The sequence below is a fragment of the Monopterus albus genome, unplaced genomic scaffold, assembly GCF_001952655.1.
Source record: "Monopterus albus unplaced genomic scaffold, M_albus_1.0 scaffold255.1, whole genome shotgun sequence".
Taxonomy (NCBI): domain Eukaryota; kingdom Metazoa; phylum Chordata; class Actinopteri; order Synbranchiformes; family Synbranchidae; genus Monopterus; species Monopterus albus.
In genome coordinates, this window is record NW_018128135.1 from 133,578 (window position 1) to 149,545 (window position 15,968).

The following is a 15,968-nucleotide window of genomic DNA, read 5'->3' on the forward strand; positions in this document are numbered from 1 at the left end:
CCTCCAACAACTACAGTGAGTTCAGCTCCAACAAACACACCCTTCATGAGTTCCTACTTTTGGCATTAATGCTGAGGCAGCAGCATTAGCATCTATAGCATTACAGTGTTGGGGGAGGCCTTATGTTAAGGATGACCCTAGTGCATCAGAGCCAGGCTTTCTGCCCCACCTGAAAAATCCTCAACTCCACATAGTTCAGTGTTTTCACATTTTCAGCAACTATTTCCTAACATGTATAACGTATTTGAGAGATACCTGAGCCCATCATCTACCGCTGACTTACCACCAAGCATTATTACACTTAATTCTAGCATCCAGAGAGAACGATAGGAGTTTAGCTGACAGTGAAAACTCCAGGTGACCAGCTCAGGACAATACGCAATGGAAATGTGCTTTAATGTTCACGATGTGAATTATTGTGAAAGGCAGTTTAATACTGATCAGTCCTCTGCAGCATTTATTAATGGTTTCATTCTGAAATGTTCAGATTTGTTGTGTTCCTTTGTATCACACAGTAAATTGTCTATTTTTACATTGTGACTGTTGGTTTAATGCCTTCATGAAAACCGGGGGTGTCACTGTGGTGAATGGCATGTTTACATAATACTTAACAATAAAGACTTCCTGATTCATCAAGAGTACAATCTGCAGATTAATACAAGTAATAATGTTGTTAAATGCTGTGTAAATGCAGCCAAGTTATTTCAGTTAGTCAAGTTTAAAATTTGGGGTGGAAAAAGAAAATACATGTGCTTAGACACACCAGCACTGTAGGTGTGTTAAAACGGGTTCTGCTCACTCCAATTTAGGATAGAAAAGCCTTAGCAGCAGTATCAGTACCCTGACTGTAAATATACTTGGGCCTTTCTGATGAAGGATTTGGTGTTCACCGGGTGTGAGACCTCAGTTCTGTCAACACAACCAGTGGACACAAGATAACCACGCCAAATATTGACTAGGGCTCAACTACTGTTTTTGTGGCTGAAGAAATGGTGGCTCAATATAATGCATTTACTGTAGAGACACGATAAATCAGTTCCTCAACATGTTAACAATCAGTAACCTGCTGATAGGTACTGGTAAATATATACAGTGTGTGCTTCTGTGATTAGGATTCCAAGTCATCCACTGTTGATGCAGTGATAAAATGTGCAGCCAAACAAATCACTTCACAATAATTAAAAGCTAACTATGTGTATACTTACAGTGAGGTTGTCCCTTAGTAGCTGCATGATCAGCGTGCTGTCTTTGTACGAGTCCTCGTTCAAGGTGTCGAGCTCAGCGATCGCCTCGTCGAAAGCCTGCAGGGAAGAACACAAAGGTTCACTGACATAAATCCCAAAAGCGTACCGACACCCACAGATTAGGTCCGTCTCAGTCGATCGGATCAACTTCTTTGTTCTTTTGTGTTAACAATTGTAATCAGTGACTTGGAGAGCTGCCTTCTGAGCTGAATCTTTTTGTTTTTGTTGCCTTCTGAGCTGAATCTTTTTGTTTTTGTTCAGTCAAGTTGCAAACTGTTTCACATTTACTTTTTTTTTTTACACCAGTCGTATATAACAGCAGCAGCACTAGCAGGCCTTTTCATTGTGGAGCTCAGTCCATAACCCTGCATGTTTGGACTATGGCTTCTTTCAAACAGACCACAAATCACATGGCATGTATGTATCTCAAGGTTTTGACTTGTGGCAACTGTATCCACAGAACAGCTGTCAGGTGCCCGAGGACTACAGGTCTGCCTGAAACAAGAGTTCAGCAGCCGGCACAATGCTGCTTCATCCTGGCTGTTAACTGCTGGCTGCTCTGTGGAGGGGGGGGCATAACCCATATTACCATAAAAACATTCAAGTAGACCCTTTTCACATGACATCAGACAACTTCCTTCAAAACCAGGGTAAATCACTTCTGCTGATCAGCATAATCACTGAGTTCATACAGTCTAAAGTAGCTGCCACAGACATAAATGGATGATGTTTAATGGATTATGGATCTTTACTAGTCAGGCCTCCCCTTTAACAGGTTATGGTTAATGTGATTGTGACATGTGAAGCAGTCGGTACAGTAATGTACATGCTACTCCTGGTGGAAAAAGTTACAGTAGTTAGCTAAAAAAGCGTCCAGATAAGCTTGCAGTACAGTATACGAAGCATAAGAAGCCAAATATGATGTTGGCTGAGGCAAGGTGGAACAAAGTCCCTGTTCAAGCAATGTTATCTCCTCTTCATCAGCATCAAGCCCGGGGCTGCTAAGGCTAGCTTTCATAAACACCAGAGGTATCCTAGCTTCAGTTTGGAGCCACAGATCTCAAAAGGTAACAACTGACATGTCAGTCCACACCTGACAAAGGCTATGATTTCTTTACTGGATGCTACCCAGTTGATTTCAAAGGGTGCTAAGGTATAATTTTATAGGCTTTCTAATTTATGCTAACGCTAGTTTTGTTTAGGGGATACACTATGTAGCAAATAAGATGCTAGCATCCTTTTAGCAATATTAACATTTTACATAAGGGGGCGGCTGTGGCTCAGGAGGTAGAGTGGGTCGTTTCCTAACCGGAGGATTAGCGGTTCGATTCCTGGCTTGTCTAGTCAACATGTCAAGGTGTCCTTGAGCAAGACACTGAACCCCCAGTTGCTCCCGGTGATGTCACCCGTGTGTGAATGCGTGAGTGCGACTGGGTGAATGGCCGAATAATGTGTGAAAGCGCTTTGAGTGTGCTGTAAAAGCATAGAAAGGCGCTATACAAGTATAAGACCATTTACCATAAGGGTCTAAAGAATGTTCCTGTGAATAACGTACCGGTTATTGCATTTGTAAGTCGTACGTCAAGCTTAAAGGCGCTTTATGACTGCAAACAGCTGAACTGATAACACTGGTGGTGGGGTTCTGCCCATGGACATGGCTTGCTTGGTTATTTCTGGAGGGTACATGTTTATCAGCTCTGAAAATACATAATACAGCTGCCCATCCCCTCACCAAGCTACATCATATATTTAAAACACTTCCTTGGAATTTTTAACATACTGGTATAAGTCCCAAGCTAATACTGTGAATAGACATTCGCTGAGGCTCCTGTGCACATTAACTGCTAACGTTGCTTGCTGGCTACCAGAGCTCTGTTAACTGTGCAACATTACAGTAGTAGTAATAAAAAACTAAATATTTTGTTGAACAACTGATTTACAACATCAAAAATGTTTAATTATTATTCTGGTGGGTTTTGGCATTGTCTTTTTTTATTTTACAATCTCAGGGAAATGTTGGACTGCAGCTCTGCTCTTAAATCAGTTTGCCCCAGTGCAACACTGAACCAGAAACAGTGATACACCATCGCACCAAAATCTGGATGTTAGATGACGTCGCTGTGAAAAGGGTCTATATTCTGGCCTGTTGTATGGATAACCAAGGTGTTAGGCACCCACCTGCTTGGCCAGAGAGCAGGCCTGCTCAGGCGAGTTGAGGATTTCATAGTAGAAGACGGAGAAGTTGAGGGCCAAACCCAGCCGGATGGGGTGTGTTGGCTGCATGTCCTTCTTGCTGATGTCGAAGGCCTTCTGGTAGGCCTGCTGAGAGTTGTCCACCGTGTCTGCACAACAAATAACCACAAGTGACGACATGCTGCACTGAGACAGGTTGAATCAACAAAACTTTACAAGAGGGCTCAGTTTCCAGACCACGTCCTGGTATTTCGGAACAAACCCATCACACTACCAGCTCGGTGAGGTACAGTGGTTCTTTAAATCAAGTGTCACCATGCTCACAATGACTGCTAAAAAGCTGATGTTTAGCAGGTATGATATTTAGCATGTTAGCATGGTAACACTAGCTAATTATCACTAAACACAAGTACAGCTAAGGCTCCTGTTTGGTCATAAAACAGGTGCTTGTCTCTGTTTTATAATGCTGCTAATGGACATTCTTTGTTTTAGACCACTGGGGTCAGAAAAAACAAGACAACCGAAACCTTCTGGACTCCAACTTGGATGAACATTTCCCATATTTTGTCAGTTGCAGCAAATTGCGATTTTGACCTGTTGAGGCTGATTGAAAGTCCAGTCACCAACATGTTTGTATTTCAGGGAAACATGAACGATTCAAGTTGGAGAAGTAGAAACATTTTCAATGACAAATAATTTGATTAACACAACCTAGAGAAATAACAGAATGGATGGATGAATAAACCATTTAAAAATCATTCTGAGGACCTTTACCCTCAGTGAGACTAATGAGTTTCTCTTTAGAAGCCTGAGCACAGTTCACAAGTCTTTAGGTTTTCAAAGTTGTATTATTCTACTTCTGCAACAGGCTGGGCAGCATGCGTTGGACGCTACTTCACCCTTTTCTACAAATTAAGCAAGTTCACAGTGTATTCTGTAATACAGTAATCCTTGTGGCGTCACTTGTAATTCCTTTTAAAGTTGCAAAAATTAATCGGTTAGTCTACAGGTAAGAAAATGGGCAAGAACTTACATTATCCATTAATTGTTTTTCATTTGCTGGTTTACCTCCAAAATGATTTACAACAGCAAACAGGAAATAAAATATTAAGAGAGAAAATGTATTTAATGCTTAAGCTTTAAGACATTGTATGCTGTGTTTCAGGGCAACGAGCGCATGTGTCAGAGTCAATCTACCACCAGTCAAACCAGTAGAGAGTCACCATCTTGTCACAAATTGTAGACCACGGGTGTGCTTTGGCTTGTTGCCATGATAATCAGAGTCAGGTGACTGATAACCTGGGTAACAAAACATTATAGGTTACTGTCTCTTGGCAACAGCCTGAGCCTGTTTCACCATTAAAGGTGTAGTCGGCAATTTTAATCCACTACACATTTTGTCATATTCAGTTCACCTTCCCTCACAATTCTCTGCCTGGCCTTTCAGTCCGTGTACTCCACACACCCTAGGATGCTCTGTGTGAAAAAAGGATCGGAGTCTGTCCGGCTAATTTCAGCCAATCAGCACAAGAACCGGTCTTGCTGCACAAAACAGATGTGTTGAAGATTTCTCAATCAGGTTTTTATTTTCTTTACCAGCTGCAACATTTCCCTCAGTTCCTACTTTAAATTAGTCTGGCAGATTTTCCACCAAATCCAAATTAGCGCACAGTGTAATGTGCAGTGTAGAAACTCCAATGGCCAGACAATCTTCTCAGTAATGGTGTGTTTTCATAATTATACTACTTCTTTCAATGTGAAAAAACATTTACAATCCTTTAAACAGCACCTTTATTTTGGCAGCTGTAACAAGCTGTAGTATTACTAAGGCACAGCTAAACAGTTTCTAGCTCTTTTTGGAGCAATAACCCAGACTTGATACAGCAAGTTATGTTTAATAAAAAGGCCTGTTTACTCTGAGCAACTGCCTGAGAAGTAAAAGGATCTGATTCACAGGGTGGAACACTGAGTAACTCAGTAACTCAGTAACTCCTCCCACTTGCAACCGAGTTAACACCATACTCCCTTCCCCGACAAAATGACTGTGAAAGAACTATGAGAAAATTCAGGGTTTTTTTAAGGCTCGAGCCCGGATCCTCACCCTTCTTCTGATCCCCAGAGGCCACCTCTGACAGGTATCTGTAGTAGTCTCCTTTCATTTTGAGGTAGAACACCTTGCTCTCCGGCTGAGATGCGTTGGTAATGAGGAATGTGTCGAGCAGATTCTAAAACAGACAGACAACCAGAACAGGTTTAATCAACTGAAACAGGACAGCAGATTCTGTGTTTGTACAGAGTAACGTACAAAGACCTGTCAGTTACTTGTTACCCGATTACACAGTTTTACTAATGCTCGTCTTTGTGCTGCAGTTCTTCCTAAAATTGAACCTGTGACCTGTGACGGTAGTGGTCATCTCGAACATCCAATGTAGAACAGGACACAGCTCTTATCCACGTTCTAACATGTTTACCAAGTGGAGTAGTTGTTACCAAATGTTTACACATTCTAACTACCAGGTGCTGCTGTTGTGTAACTAAGAGTGAAGAGAAAAAGCAAATATACCTATTTGACCTGATGTATCCTACTAAGTTTTAATTTCATTTCACAAAAATAACATAGTATACAACATTATGCCCACAGCTAAATGAGTAATCTGGGTGGGGTGGGGTCCTCAGTATTGGTATCCACTGTATTCCACCACTGTAGACAGTGATGTACTGTAGATCAGTGAGCAGTACAGACTTGAACCAGTGTAGGATTCTACAGGGTTTTTGCATTAGTGTGACCTGAGCAGATCAGTTAACTATGACAACCATGACAAAATAAACCTAGTTTGTTTCTTATGTTGACAGAAAATATGCAGTTTTCAGTGACATTTCTTTTCAGATGTATAATGAAACAATGCTCTGCATAACAAACATTTACCAACAGGTTCTACACCATAACATGAACAATGGGGAATAAAATTCCATTTTTGCTATTATGAGCTGGTAATATCTCTGAGGTCAAATCACCAACACATTTTCTGTCCTGTGGATGCACTGCAGCTTGCCCCTTCCTAGCTTCCTGCTGCTTTAAGGACAGCTCCCTTCATTTCTCCAGCGCCACATCACTGCAGAAGCTTCCAGCCTGACCTTGTAGATATTATTAGAAGTCTGCTCAAGCACTAAATATTTGAGTCTGGTTTGACCTTGAGCAATCTAACCTAGTCAGCTCCTGACAGTGTGAGGGGTTAGATGCAAGGCCTAAACTGTTTAATAACTGCAGACAGATTTCTGACAGCAGCTTTGAACTCCAAATCTGAGCTGAATGAGACTTTCAATGATATTCACTTTTTTAGCTGCTGTCTATAAACAGAGAAGAGCAGGCAGATCAGCAGCATTAATGTAGCTTGTGTTCACACTGACCATTTTTAAAGCCTTTCTGATTCACTCATTGATTAAAGATGTTCCGACCAGGAACACATTCCATCAAAAAGGAAACACTTTAGAGAAGAGCTCCAGGATGCAGTGGCCACATAATGAAGGTGGAGCTTAGGCAAACAGCACTGGTTAACAAGTCCAAGTCCCTCAAATCAATAAGTAATTTCTGGGTGTTGGAACCTCGCATGACTATTGCCACAGCGCAATTTAGTGTCATTTGGCAACACAGTGCACTGACAGAGGCCACTTCAATAAAATATGCACGAGGGCCATAAAATGTATTCATGTGCAAACAACACATCGTGTATACTGATAAGCCACAGCATTAAAAAAACACTTGCAGGTGAAGTAAATGACTGATTAATGAATGCCACTGTAGCCACAAAGGGTGAAATATATTAGGCAGCATGTGAACAGTCAGTTCTTTAAGCTGGTGACGCAGCGACAGGGTCATGGGCAACCAAGCCTCACTGATGTGCATGGGTAGTGAAGATTCTCAGACAGGAGAGCAATGCAGAACAAGCTTAATGCTGGCTATGATAAGACAGTTGTCTGAACACACAGTGCAGCAGCTTACTGCATTTGGGGCTGTGTAGCCCCAGACCAGTCAGAGTGCCCATGCTGACCCCTGTCCACCGCCCTGAGTGCTTACAATGGGCATGTAAACATCAGAATTGGACCATGGAGCAATGGAAGAACGTGGTCTGGTCAAGCAAATACAAAAAAATGAAGCCAAGATGTAGCAAGGAGAAAAAGTGATTGGAAGAAGTTTTTTGATAACTCTTAACAGCTGCTGCTGGTAAGTCTTTCTATACCTTCTGTCCTAGTCCTCCCATTCCTCCCACCCATCACCTCCCCCCATCTTTCCCTTCCTCTCTCTCTCTCTCCCCATCTTCACAGCCCCCACTCCCAGCCGGCCCTCTCCCATCCCTCTCCCTACCAGCACGTCGTGGCAGATTTCTTGGAGTTCCTTCTCAATCTTCACACGGTAATCGCGGGCCATCTGCTGTTTCTTCTCGTTCCCCTCCGTCTTCTGCTCAATGCTGGAGATGACACGCCAGGATGAACGACGGGCCCCCACCTAAAGGCAGCAACCAAAGAACTGACATTTAACCAAAGCATGTTATATATACACGACTGGAAAAAGAGCTGAAATAATACACATTTAGTGTGAAAGATGAACATGGTTAAACACTATTCAAATTTACTGCTAATCTTATGGTTTCACTATATTCTTTGACACGAGCATAATTATTAAACAGATCAACAATATACAAGGAAAACAAAACGTTTATTACATACTAGAGGGAAATTCCTCATCATTAAACCTGAAGAAAGTGAAACAATCTTTAGACAATGTGACAGTGCACCAACATTTGCTTTCCCATCACCTCAGAGAAGGGTGGCTTCACCCCATGTCCTACCTAAACACAACCAGTGACTTACAGCATCTGTTTGTTGCGGTTACAGCTAATACTGAAATAGGAAAGAAGAAGAAGAAGAAAAAGCTACCAAGTGTTACTCAGTGCTGACAAGCTTTAAAAAAAACTTCATGTAAACCACAACAATAAGTGGAGCTGTAGTGCTGGAAATCCCAAGGCTGTTCTGACATAAGGTGTAATAAAATCTTCAAGAATAAAAACCCAAATCCAAGATCTGCTGTAACACAGTCTAACGCTGCAGCCTGCACGTTACATCCTGTCGCTGCAAACCTTTACCCACATTAAATGTTTCCAGTCAATTCCAAACAAAGAGGCCTTTACTAGAGGGAGATGTTCCTAGCTGTTATAGGTGTTAAATCCTCAGCTCCATATGCATTTTATTATGGGTGTAACTATATATAGTGGCACAGTGTCTGGCAATACAAAGCTGTGGCACTACCAGGAAATGAGTGGCTTTGAAAAGTGAATCACAATATAAACATAATTCTATCAGTGAACTCTGTGTGTGTGTGTGTGTGTGTGTGTGTGTGCGAAATGAGTGGAGCAACGAACCACGATGAAGTTTTATTTCACTGCCTTATCTTACCACCTTTTTGGCCACAAGAGGTCAATGGCCAATTTCCTTGAATGACATTTGCTGTGACAACAAGCAGTGACTAAGTGAGAGATGGTCCATACACAGTCGCCAGGAACTTCACTTTGCGTTCTCTGTTCCTGTCTTTTTTTTATTCACCAAGTCATCCAACTCAGAATAATGGCGAGTCTCTCCTCAAGTTAAAACATTCGACCTGGATGTGGATGCAGAACTGTCTTGGGTTGTGATTCTGAGCAAATTTGCTTCCGCATGTCATTGTCTGTGTATTCATGGACTTTCTTTTATGAATACAGTTTCATTTGTTAAATGCAACTAAGCAGCAGAATTAACCTCATTTTACAACTGAGCTTTGTGTTTAAATCATGGTGTTCGCTTGGAAATGTCAACTCAAGTTCATACATTCCTTTGTTTTCATGAGGGCATTCTAAGGTGAGGTGGTTAAGGAAGGTTTTATTAGCATTTTGTAGTAAAACAGAGCAGAAGCTGACAGTAGTGAAAGGGAAGAGGTTTTACGACTGTGTACCATCATTCATCTTCAAAGAATCTCAACATTTCAATCATGAGATGGATACCATACCACATTCTTGTAGGCGACAGAGAGCAGGTTGCGCTCCTCGTTGCTGAGCTCCGAGCCCTGCTCTGTCACGGCCTTCATGGCAGCTGCCATGTCGTCGTAGCGCTCGGCCTGCTCTGCCAGCTTGGCTTTCTGCACCAGGTCGTTCTTATCCATGTTTTAGGCTGCATGGAGAATGGGACAGAAAGGCAGAGTTACATTTGGGCATTCCATCTACCAGCTGGAGCAGGCAGAAACAGAAGACAGACTGGCACAGAGCAGAGAAATAAGACAGACATAGGAGACAAGTTTGGCAAGTACAGGGCTGTGAGATAAGCAGAGGACAGTGAAAGAAATAAGAGGAAGGGAAAGCAGTTTTTTCCAGACTGTCACATTTTAGAAGCTGAAACATGTATAAAGATGCTTATTCATTCCATAATCAAAGCGCCAGCACTGGTTTGCAAATTAATAAATTCTCACTGGATGGATCCTAATATCAAATACAAGAGAGTACCAAATAAAATCTGCCTGCACAGACCTAATAGCCTTTTGGAAAATGTCAAAACCACTTTCTGTTCCAGCGAAATGGTTGCTCTCGGTTATTTCATCCCCAGGGCTTTCTGTTCTCCAGATGAATCTGTAGGTCTAAGTAGGCTACAGCCTCGCCTCCAGCTCCTTTATAGCCACACATCACACCCAGCTCTCCCCAGTGAGCTTTCACTGGTTTAAGCATCACAACCGCTATTCATGTGAATCATGTGTAGATCCCTTATTTCTACAATTTACCTGCTAAATAATGAACTGACAGTATCACAATAGAAGTAAAATATGTTTATATGCACACACCAGAAACCTGTTTTACCTCACATCTGCATACTGACAAGTTTGATCATTTTCCACTTTGGGTGCCAAGCCTAGTGAGGACCCTTCCTGGGGGAAACCACCACCCCTGGGCTATTACCTCCCCAGGAACGCAGACTGGTAAACTAAGATAAACACCACAACCACAAGTACCATCAGTTCTAGACTTGTGTAGTTTTATTTCTGTAGCTGGCATTTTGCCTGTGGCTGGCTGTCTTTTTAAATATACTTTAATTATTTGAGAATCACAAAAGACTGCCCAATCAAAACAATACATTCTAAAGGAGGGGTCAACTTAGATACTGTGCCTGCAAAAGGCATTCACCACCCTGGACCTTTGTATTGCTGGACTAGATTATGAGACAAAAAGTATCTAACCCCTTCAAACCAACATTGAGTAAAATCAAATTTGGCAGGAATTGCAGCATCTGGAAACATGTGTATTAGCATCAAATCAGTACACTGCAATTTTCCCTTATTATGCTTTTGTTTTTTATTCTTCTTCCTCAACAGCAATTTTCAAGTCCCACAAGAAATTCTTGATTAAACTGAGATGTATCATAACACCTCTAAGACATTAATAGTCATTTTAAATCATTGCTGTGTCTTTTTGAGTCATTCTTTTGTTGGAAAATAAACCTAAGTCAGACTTCAGTAGGTTTTACTCAAGGAATTCATTTATTTCCCATGTGTCTGCTTTACCATTATCACTTTGTGAAATATTTGATATATTCTTGTGTAATCAACCGTTTGATTTACAAATCAGAACAAAAAAATAAACCCTCCCATCAAACTGCCTGGATCCTGAAATGAGTCACATGAGGTGCTCAAAACATATTTTGTTCCTCCAACACTCAATAACAAAGATAATCAGTTCACAGTATTGCAAAGACAAGGACAATGAAACACTCACATTTGAGAAGCTGTAGCCATTAAAAGTTTGGTATTTTTGCTTGAAAATCTACCAACAATCAGAACTAGCAGATTCATTTTGTTAATCATTGCTGCTACATTACAGTGCTTATCTTAAGCATGCTTGTCAAAAATCTCCATTTTCAGTTCCTAGACTTGTCTTCCATTTCTTTTAAAGATTTACCGCCTCTTCCTGCAGACACCAGACGGTGTCACACAGTTTTGTTTCCCCAATAGTGGCTTCTCTTCTTTATGCCTGCTGTGCAGTTGCAGCTGGTAAAGCACCAGCAGTCGACTTGTACAAAGTGCAGTCTATCACGGCAAGTGCAGCATCTCACTTGTGGCCTCCTTCACTACTTCTCTTCTCACATGGACAGTGGCTTTCAGGGCCAGTTCATAATTTTGAGTGTTTCACCCTCCCTGTGTTTGACAAAACACAGACAACCTGAGGAGGCTAGTTCTGTGGTACAGCTCACATCTCTGGAGCCAGGCTGACAAAGAGCCACCGTACTGTTGAGCTTAACATTCCCTTAGATCTCAGCAGCAACGACTTCATGAGCTTCTCTACAAATAAAACCACAATCAGAGAAAAAAAAATTACCAGATCCTTCCCACAGATGTGTCATCAAGTACAACGGCTTCAGAAACATCTGTAAGACCTCATTTATCGGCTGCTTCTCTCCCATTGATCTCTGAGTTGACCTCAATAATTACTTCTATTATTCTATAACAGACGTTTCTATTCTATAATTACTAAATCATCAACGTCTTAGACCCCATCCTGACCAGGCTGCTCAAAGACGTTTACCTCCAATCATCATGTCCATATTAGATCTGATTAACCTCTCTCTATTAACAGTCTATGTTCTATAGGCTTTTAAGGTTACATTAATTAAACCTCTACTCATAAAGCCTACTCTTGACCCAGGTGTCCTAGCCAATTATAGACAAATATCCAATTTCCTGTTTATTTCTAAAATCCTTGAAAAAGCTATTGCAAAGCAGTTATGTGACCATTTGCACAAGAATGATTTGTTTGAGGATTTTCAGTCAGGATTTAGAGTCCATCATAGTACAGAAACCGCATTGGTGAAAGTCACCAATGATCTTCTCCTAGCCTCGGACAAAGGACTTGTCTCCATACTTGTCCTCTTAGATCTCAGTGCTGCTCTTAACACAGTTGATCACATCTTTTTACAGACGCTGGAACTTGTCCCTGGGATTAAAGGATCCGCAGTAAGTTGGTTCAAATCTTATCAGACAAACACCTATTTGTTCATGTTAATGATCAATCTTCCATGCACACTACAGTTAGTCGGGCATTCCACAAGGCTCTGTGCTAGGTCCAGTTCTCTCCACTTTATACATGCTAGAGCCCAACCCATACAGGATTGTTAAAAGCGATACCAATTTGAATATTTAAACATCCGATAATTCAATATATCAGCTGATATTTATTAATTAAACATTACAAAGATTTTCCCCAACATGTTATGTGCAGTTATTTATGAGTAATCAAAGACAAAATGACATAATGCAGTTTAAAAATAAACTTGCAGTATTGTCATAAATAACTAATTACTTTGGAAAAAAAAAACCTGCAACAAAATAGTCTTGATAAAGAGTCAAATATATAAAACTACCAAAAACAGTTAGTCATATCCATAGTATCCCTTATTGTCATGCTAGTTGGGCACTATGCCAATATTTACCTTGAAATGTTTATACTGCAGCAGCTACATTTTTTTTCCTCAAGGAGCAGGACTGCTTTACAGTTTGAGATATTCCTAAATGAAATGTTTTCCTGTATTAGCCAAAACAGACATTCCTCTGACAAGTTTTTCAGTAAGTCTTACTAAATCATTGACAGAATGTTGTTCACATCATCCACTCAGATGTTGAGTGCCTTGAGTCTACAAGTCATTTTTATTCAATTCCAACTTGCAAACTAACTGGCATTTCTTCTTAAAATAGGTTAGTCTGTATAAATGTCAGTCATTTTGGTGATCATCTGCACTTTCCCTGGCCAATTCAGAATTTTTAAGTATGACCTGTCGATTTCATTTTTGGCCGGGCCTGATTTTCTCCCTAAAAACTATAATTGACAGCATATACAAACCTTTTTTTTTTAGATGAAATGCATACTGTGATAAAATAAAGCACATTAAATAAGTTACAATTTCCATCTTTCTCTCTGTGAACAGTTGAACTTTATCAAAAAAAGACAGATAAGACCATTTCCATTAACAGTTTACATGATTTGAGGGCAGCCATATGAATTTACAATGCTGTAAAAACGAACACTTCCTTTATGGGGAAAAAAATAGGAACAGAATGAAGAACGTGAATATATTTCTGCATGTACAATTTCAACAAAAAATACCTCATGTTCACCTTCTGTTATCAGTGGGGCTACTCAAAAGAAAATCAGTAAAAACCTCTGACTTACAGTAGTAATTATTTTAGCTGGTTAATGTGAGTATATATGTGATGCTTTAACTTGTGTGCTTCCATATGAACAATGCCACAGAATAATATTACTAATTTTAGATGACACCTCGAATTTAGCCACACTTTCTCGATGCAAACTGATACCGGTAGTCCTTTAACAGACTACCGTGTTGCTAAACCAGTGGCTGTGACTTCACATGCGAGTGGAAAGGTGCTCGGAGACACATTCAAAAACTGTCGTTCATATTTCTGACGCCACTCCTATTCACTTCCTACGGCCTGCAGCGTAATGAATAGCCTCTCAGCTGGGAGCGCACCAACGGTAACGTTACCTTTTTAGTGGTGATTCAAGGGCTGAATAAGGCCTGAATCATACAATAATTATGTGCTCACTGGGCCTGTGCAGCTCCGCCAGTTTACCAAAGGACAAAATGGTGATACCGTTGTTCATACATGCTTTAAACGTAGTCGCTGATTTCACTCACGTTTTTCAGCACAATAACGACTTCTACCAGAATATGTGTACTGTGAATACATCAAAGAAATGGTGATGCTATTATGCAAAATCGAATAGAAAGTGATTGTTCAGGGTTCATGTAGCATTCACACGCTGTCTTCGAGGCTAAACCAGTTCATTTTAGTATCGCCGCGTTAGCATTTAGCATGGGGTAAAATGTCGAAAAATCTGTTGGGGTTAAGGCTAGTTATTGAAACGTTGGTTAACCATCGCAACGACCCCACACATCGACTAAAACTGATTTGTCCTCTAAGTCACATCACCTACGAACGCAACAGTAGGAACGCTCTTTACTATAGTTAAAAGCCTTATGCGTACCGACAAAAATGGGGAACACAATCTTCAACAACAGACCAAAATACACTGGACAGCTAAAAAGGCCGTCGCTTCTACAAACGTTTTAATGTAAGCGGTAAAAAAACAACATGAATAAAAGCAACCCCGAGGCTACGAATACTTGCATTGTAACATGTAATCGGTCTGCTAAAACTACGCCCTCCTTGTCGCATTCCCCTGCGGAATTTTAAGATGGAGAGATAGATTACCGCCAGCTAGCCAACATGCTAACTGAACGCTACGGCACGGCCGTTGGCTTTAACCGTTATCTTAGCGAGACCTTGACGGGTCTGACCCAGTTCAATCTGGTGAAATATTACGAGCTGAAACGGCTATATGGTAAAATAATGCATTTGTCCTGCTTTACCACTACCCCGTGACCGTTAACTTTACACGATCGAATTTAAACGTTTTAAAAACTGAAATTGCATTTGAGGGGAAACACCCGGAAAACAGGGAGGGTGGTTAGCATCCATATCGTTCTATTACGCCACGACGGAGCTCAACTAAAAACGTCGACAACTGCGCTGCCCTGTTTGTTCTGCTAATAATGAGATATGCCGGTTGCCTCGTTAAAGCCAGTAGCTCACAATGCTAGCTTTTAGCGATCTATCGTGATTTGTACCTAGCACTGGCTGCTAACGTAATATGTCTGGGCTGCTCACCCCGGCCGACGCACGGCTGCTGCTAAACTGTCAAAATGGCCAAACTTGGTTGCTGCTTCTCCCTCCCTACACCGGGACTACGCATGGTATCGACCTGAGACTAGCCCTTCAAAATCATTTATCTGTAGCGCGTTCGACAGCACAAAGAGCACAAACAACCACATGTCAGGTGTTTTGAGAGTTATTTCACGCTATTTAGCCACAAGGTTTGGCCTAAATCCCCGCACCCAGCCCATAACCACAATAGACACCTTCCGCCGCAGATGCAGAGAATGAGACCACCGCTGGGGCTGCTGTTCTACACGAAATAATCTCCCCGGCCTGTAGATAAGATAGTAATCGAATGATATACAAGTGAACTCACATTTAAAACGTACAAGGAATCCCGATTTTATTCTTTGAACGATTGGAGTTTGTCAAGCCGTCCTCTGCTGCAGCTCGGGGTATTCAGGGCAGTACCACTTCCGCCTGTTCTGACACTTCCGCTTCCCCTAAACCCCCCGCCTCCCCCCGCCAGTATCTATGGCAACCGTGTCAAGGGGTTTCCTAAGCATCTTGCGAGGGGCTTTGACGTCAGGAGGACCATGGCAACTGCTACAGGATGACGTGCGCTGGTCTCCGTGGCAACTGTCTCCATGAGGCCGCTGCTGTCGTATCTGAGTTCACCATGGTGCCAGCTGACACAGCTTTGTGTGGGTTACATTTATTTATTTATTTATTTTTACAAGCGTTCATACTTTATAACAAGCACGTCTGTTTCTCCTACACCACCACCT

At 41.4% G+C, this 15,968-nt stretch overlaps 1 protein-coding gene across 2 annotated transcripts in view; it reads right to left on the reverse strand.

The window, feature by feature from the left end:
- ywhaba (tyrosine 3-monooxygenase/tryptophan 5-monooxygenase activation protein, beta polypeptide a) overlaps positions 1-15,686 on the reverse strand; it is a 17,448-nt gene extending 1,762 nt beyond the window's left edge. The window contains exons 1-6 of one of the 2 annotated variants that reach the window (XM_020621219.1): positions 15,570-15,686; positions 9,475-9,635; positions 7,801-7,941; positions 5,539-5,662; positions 3,423-3,586; positions 1,206-1,301 (exon numbers count right to left, since the gene is read on the reverse strand). In XM_020621219.1, the coding sequence (XP_020476875.1) occupies positions 1,206-1,301; positions 3,423-3,586; positions 5,539-5,662; positions 7,801-7,941; positions 9,475-9,627 (678 nt within the window). In that variant the 5' untranslated portion in view covers positions 9,628-9,635; positions 15,570-15,686. Of the gene's footprint in view, positions 1-1,205; positions 1,302-3,422; positions 3,587-5,538; positions 5,663-7,800; positions 7,942-9,474; positions 9,636-15,556 lie in introns of both variants that reach the window. The other variant, XM_020621218.1, reaches the window with a different exon arrangement.
- Positions 15,687-15,968: the final 282 nt, after the last annotated feature.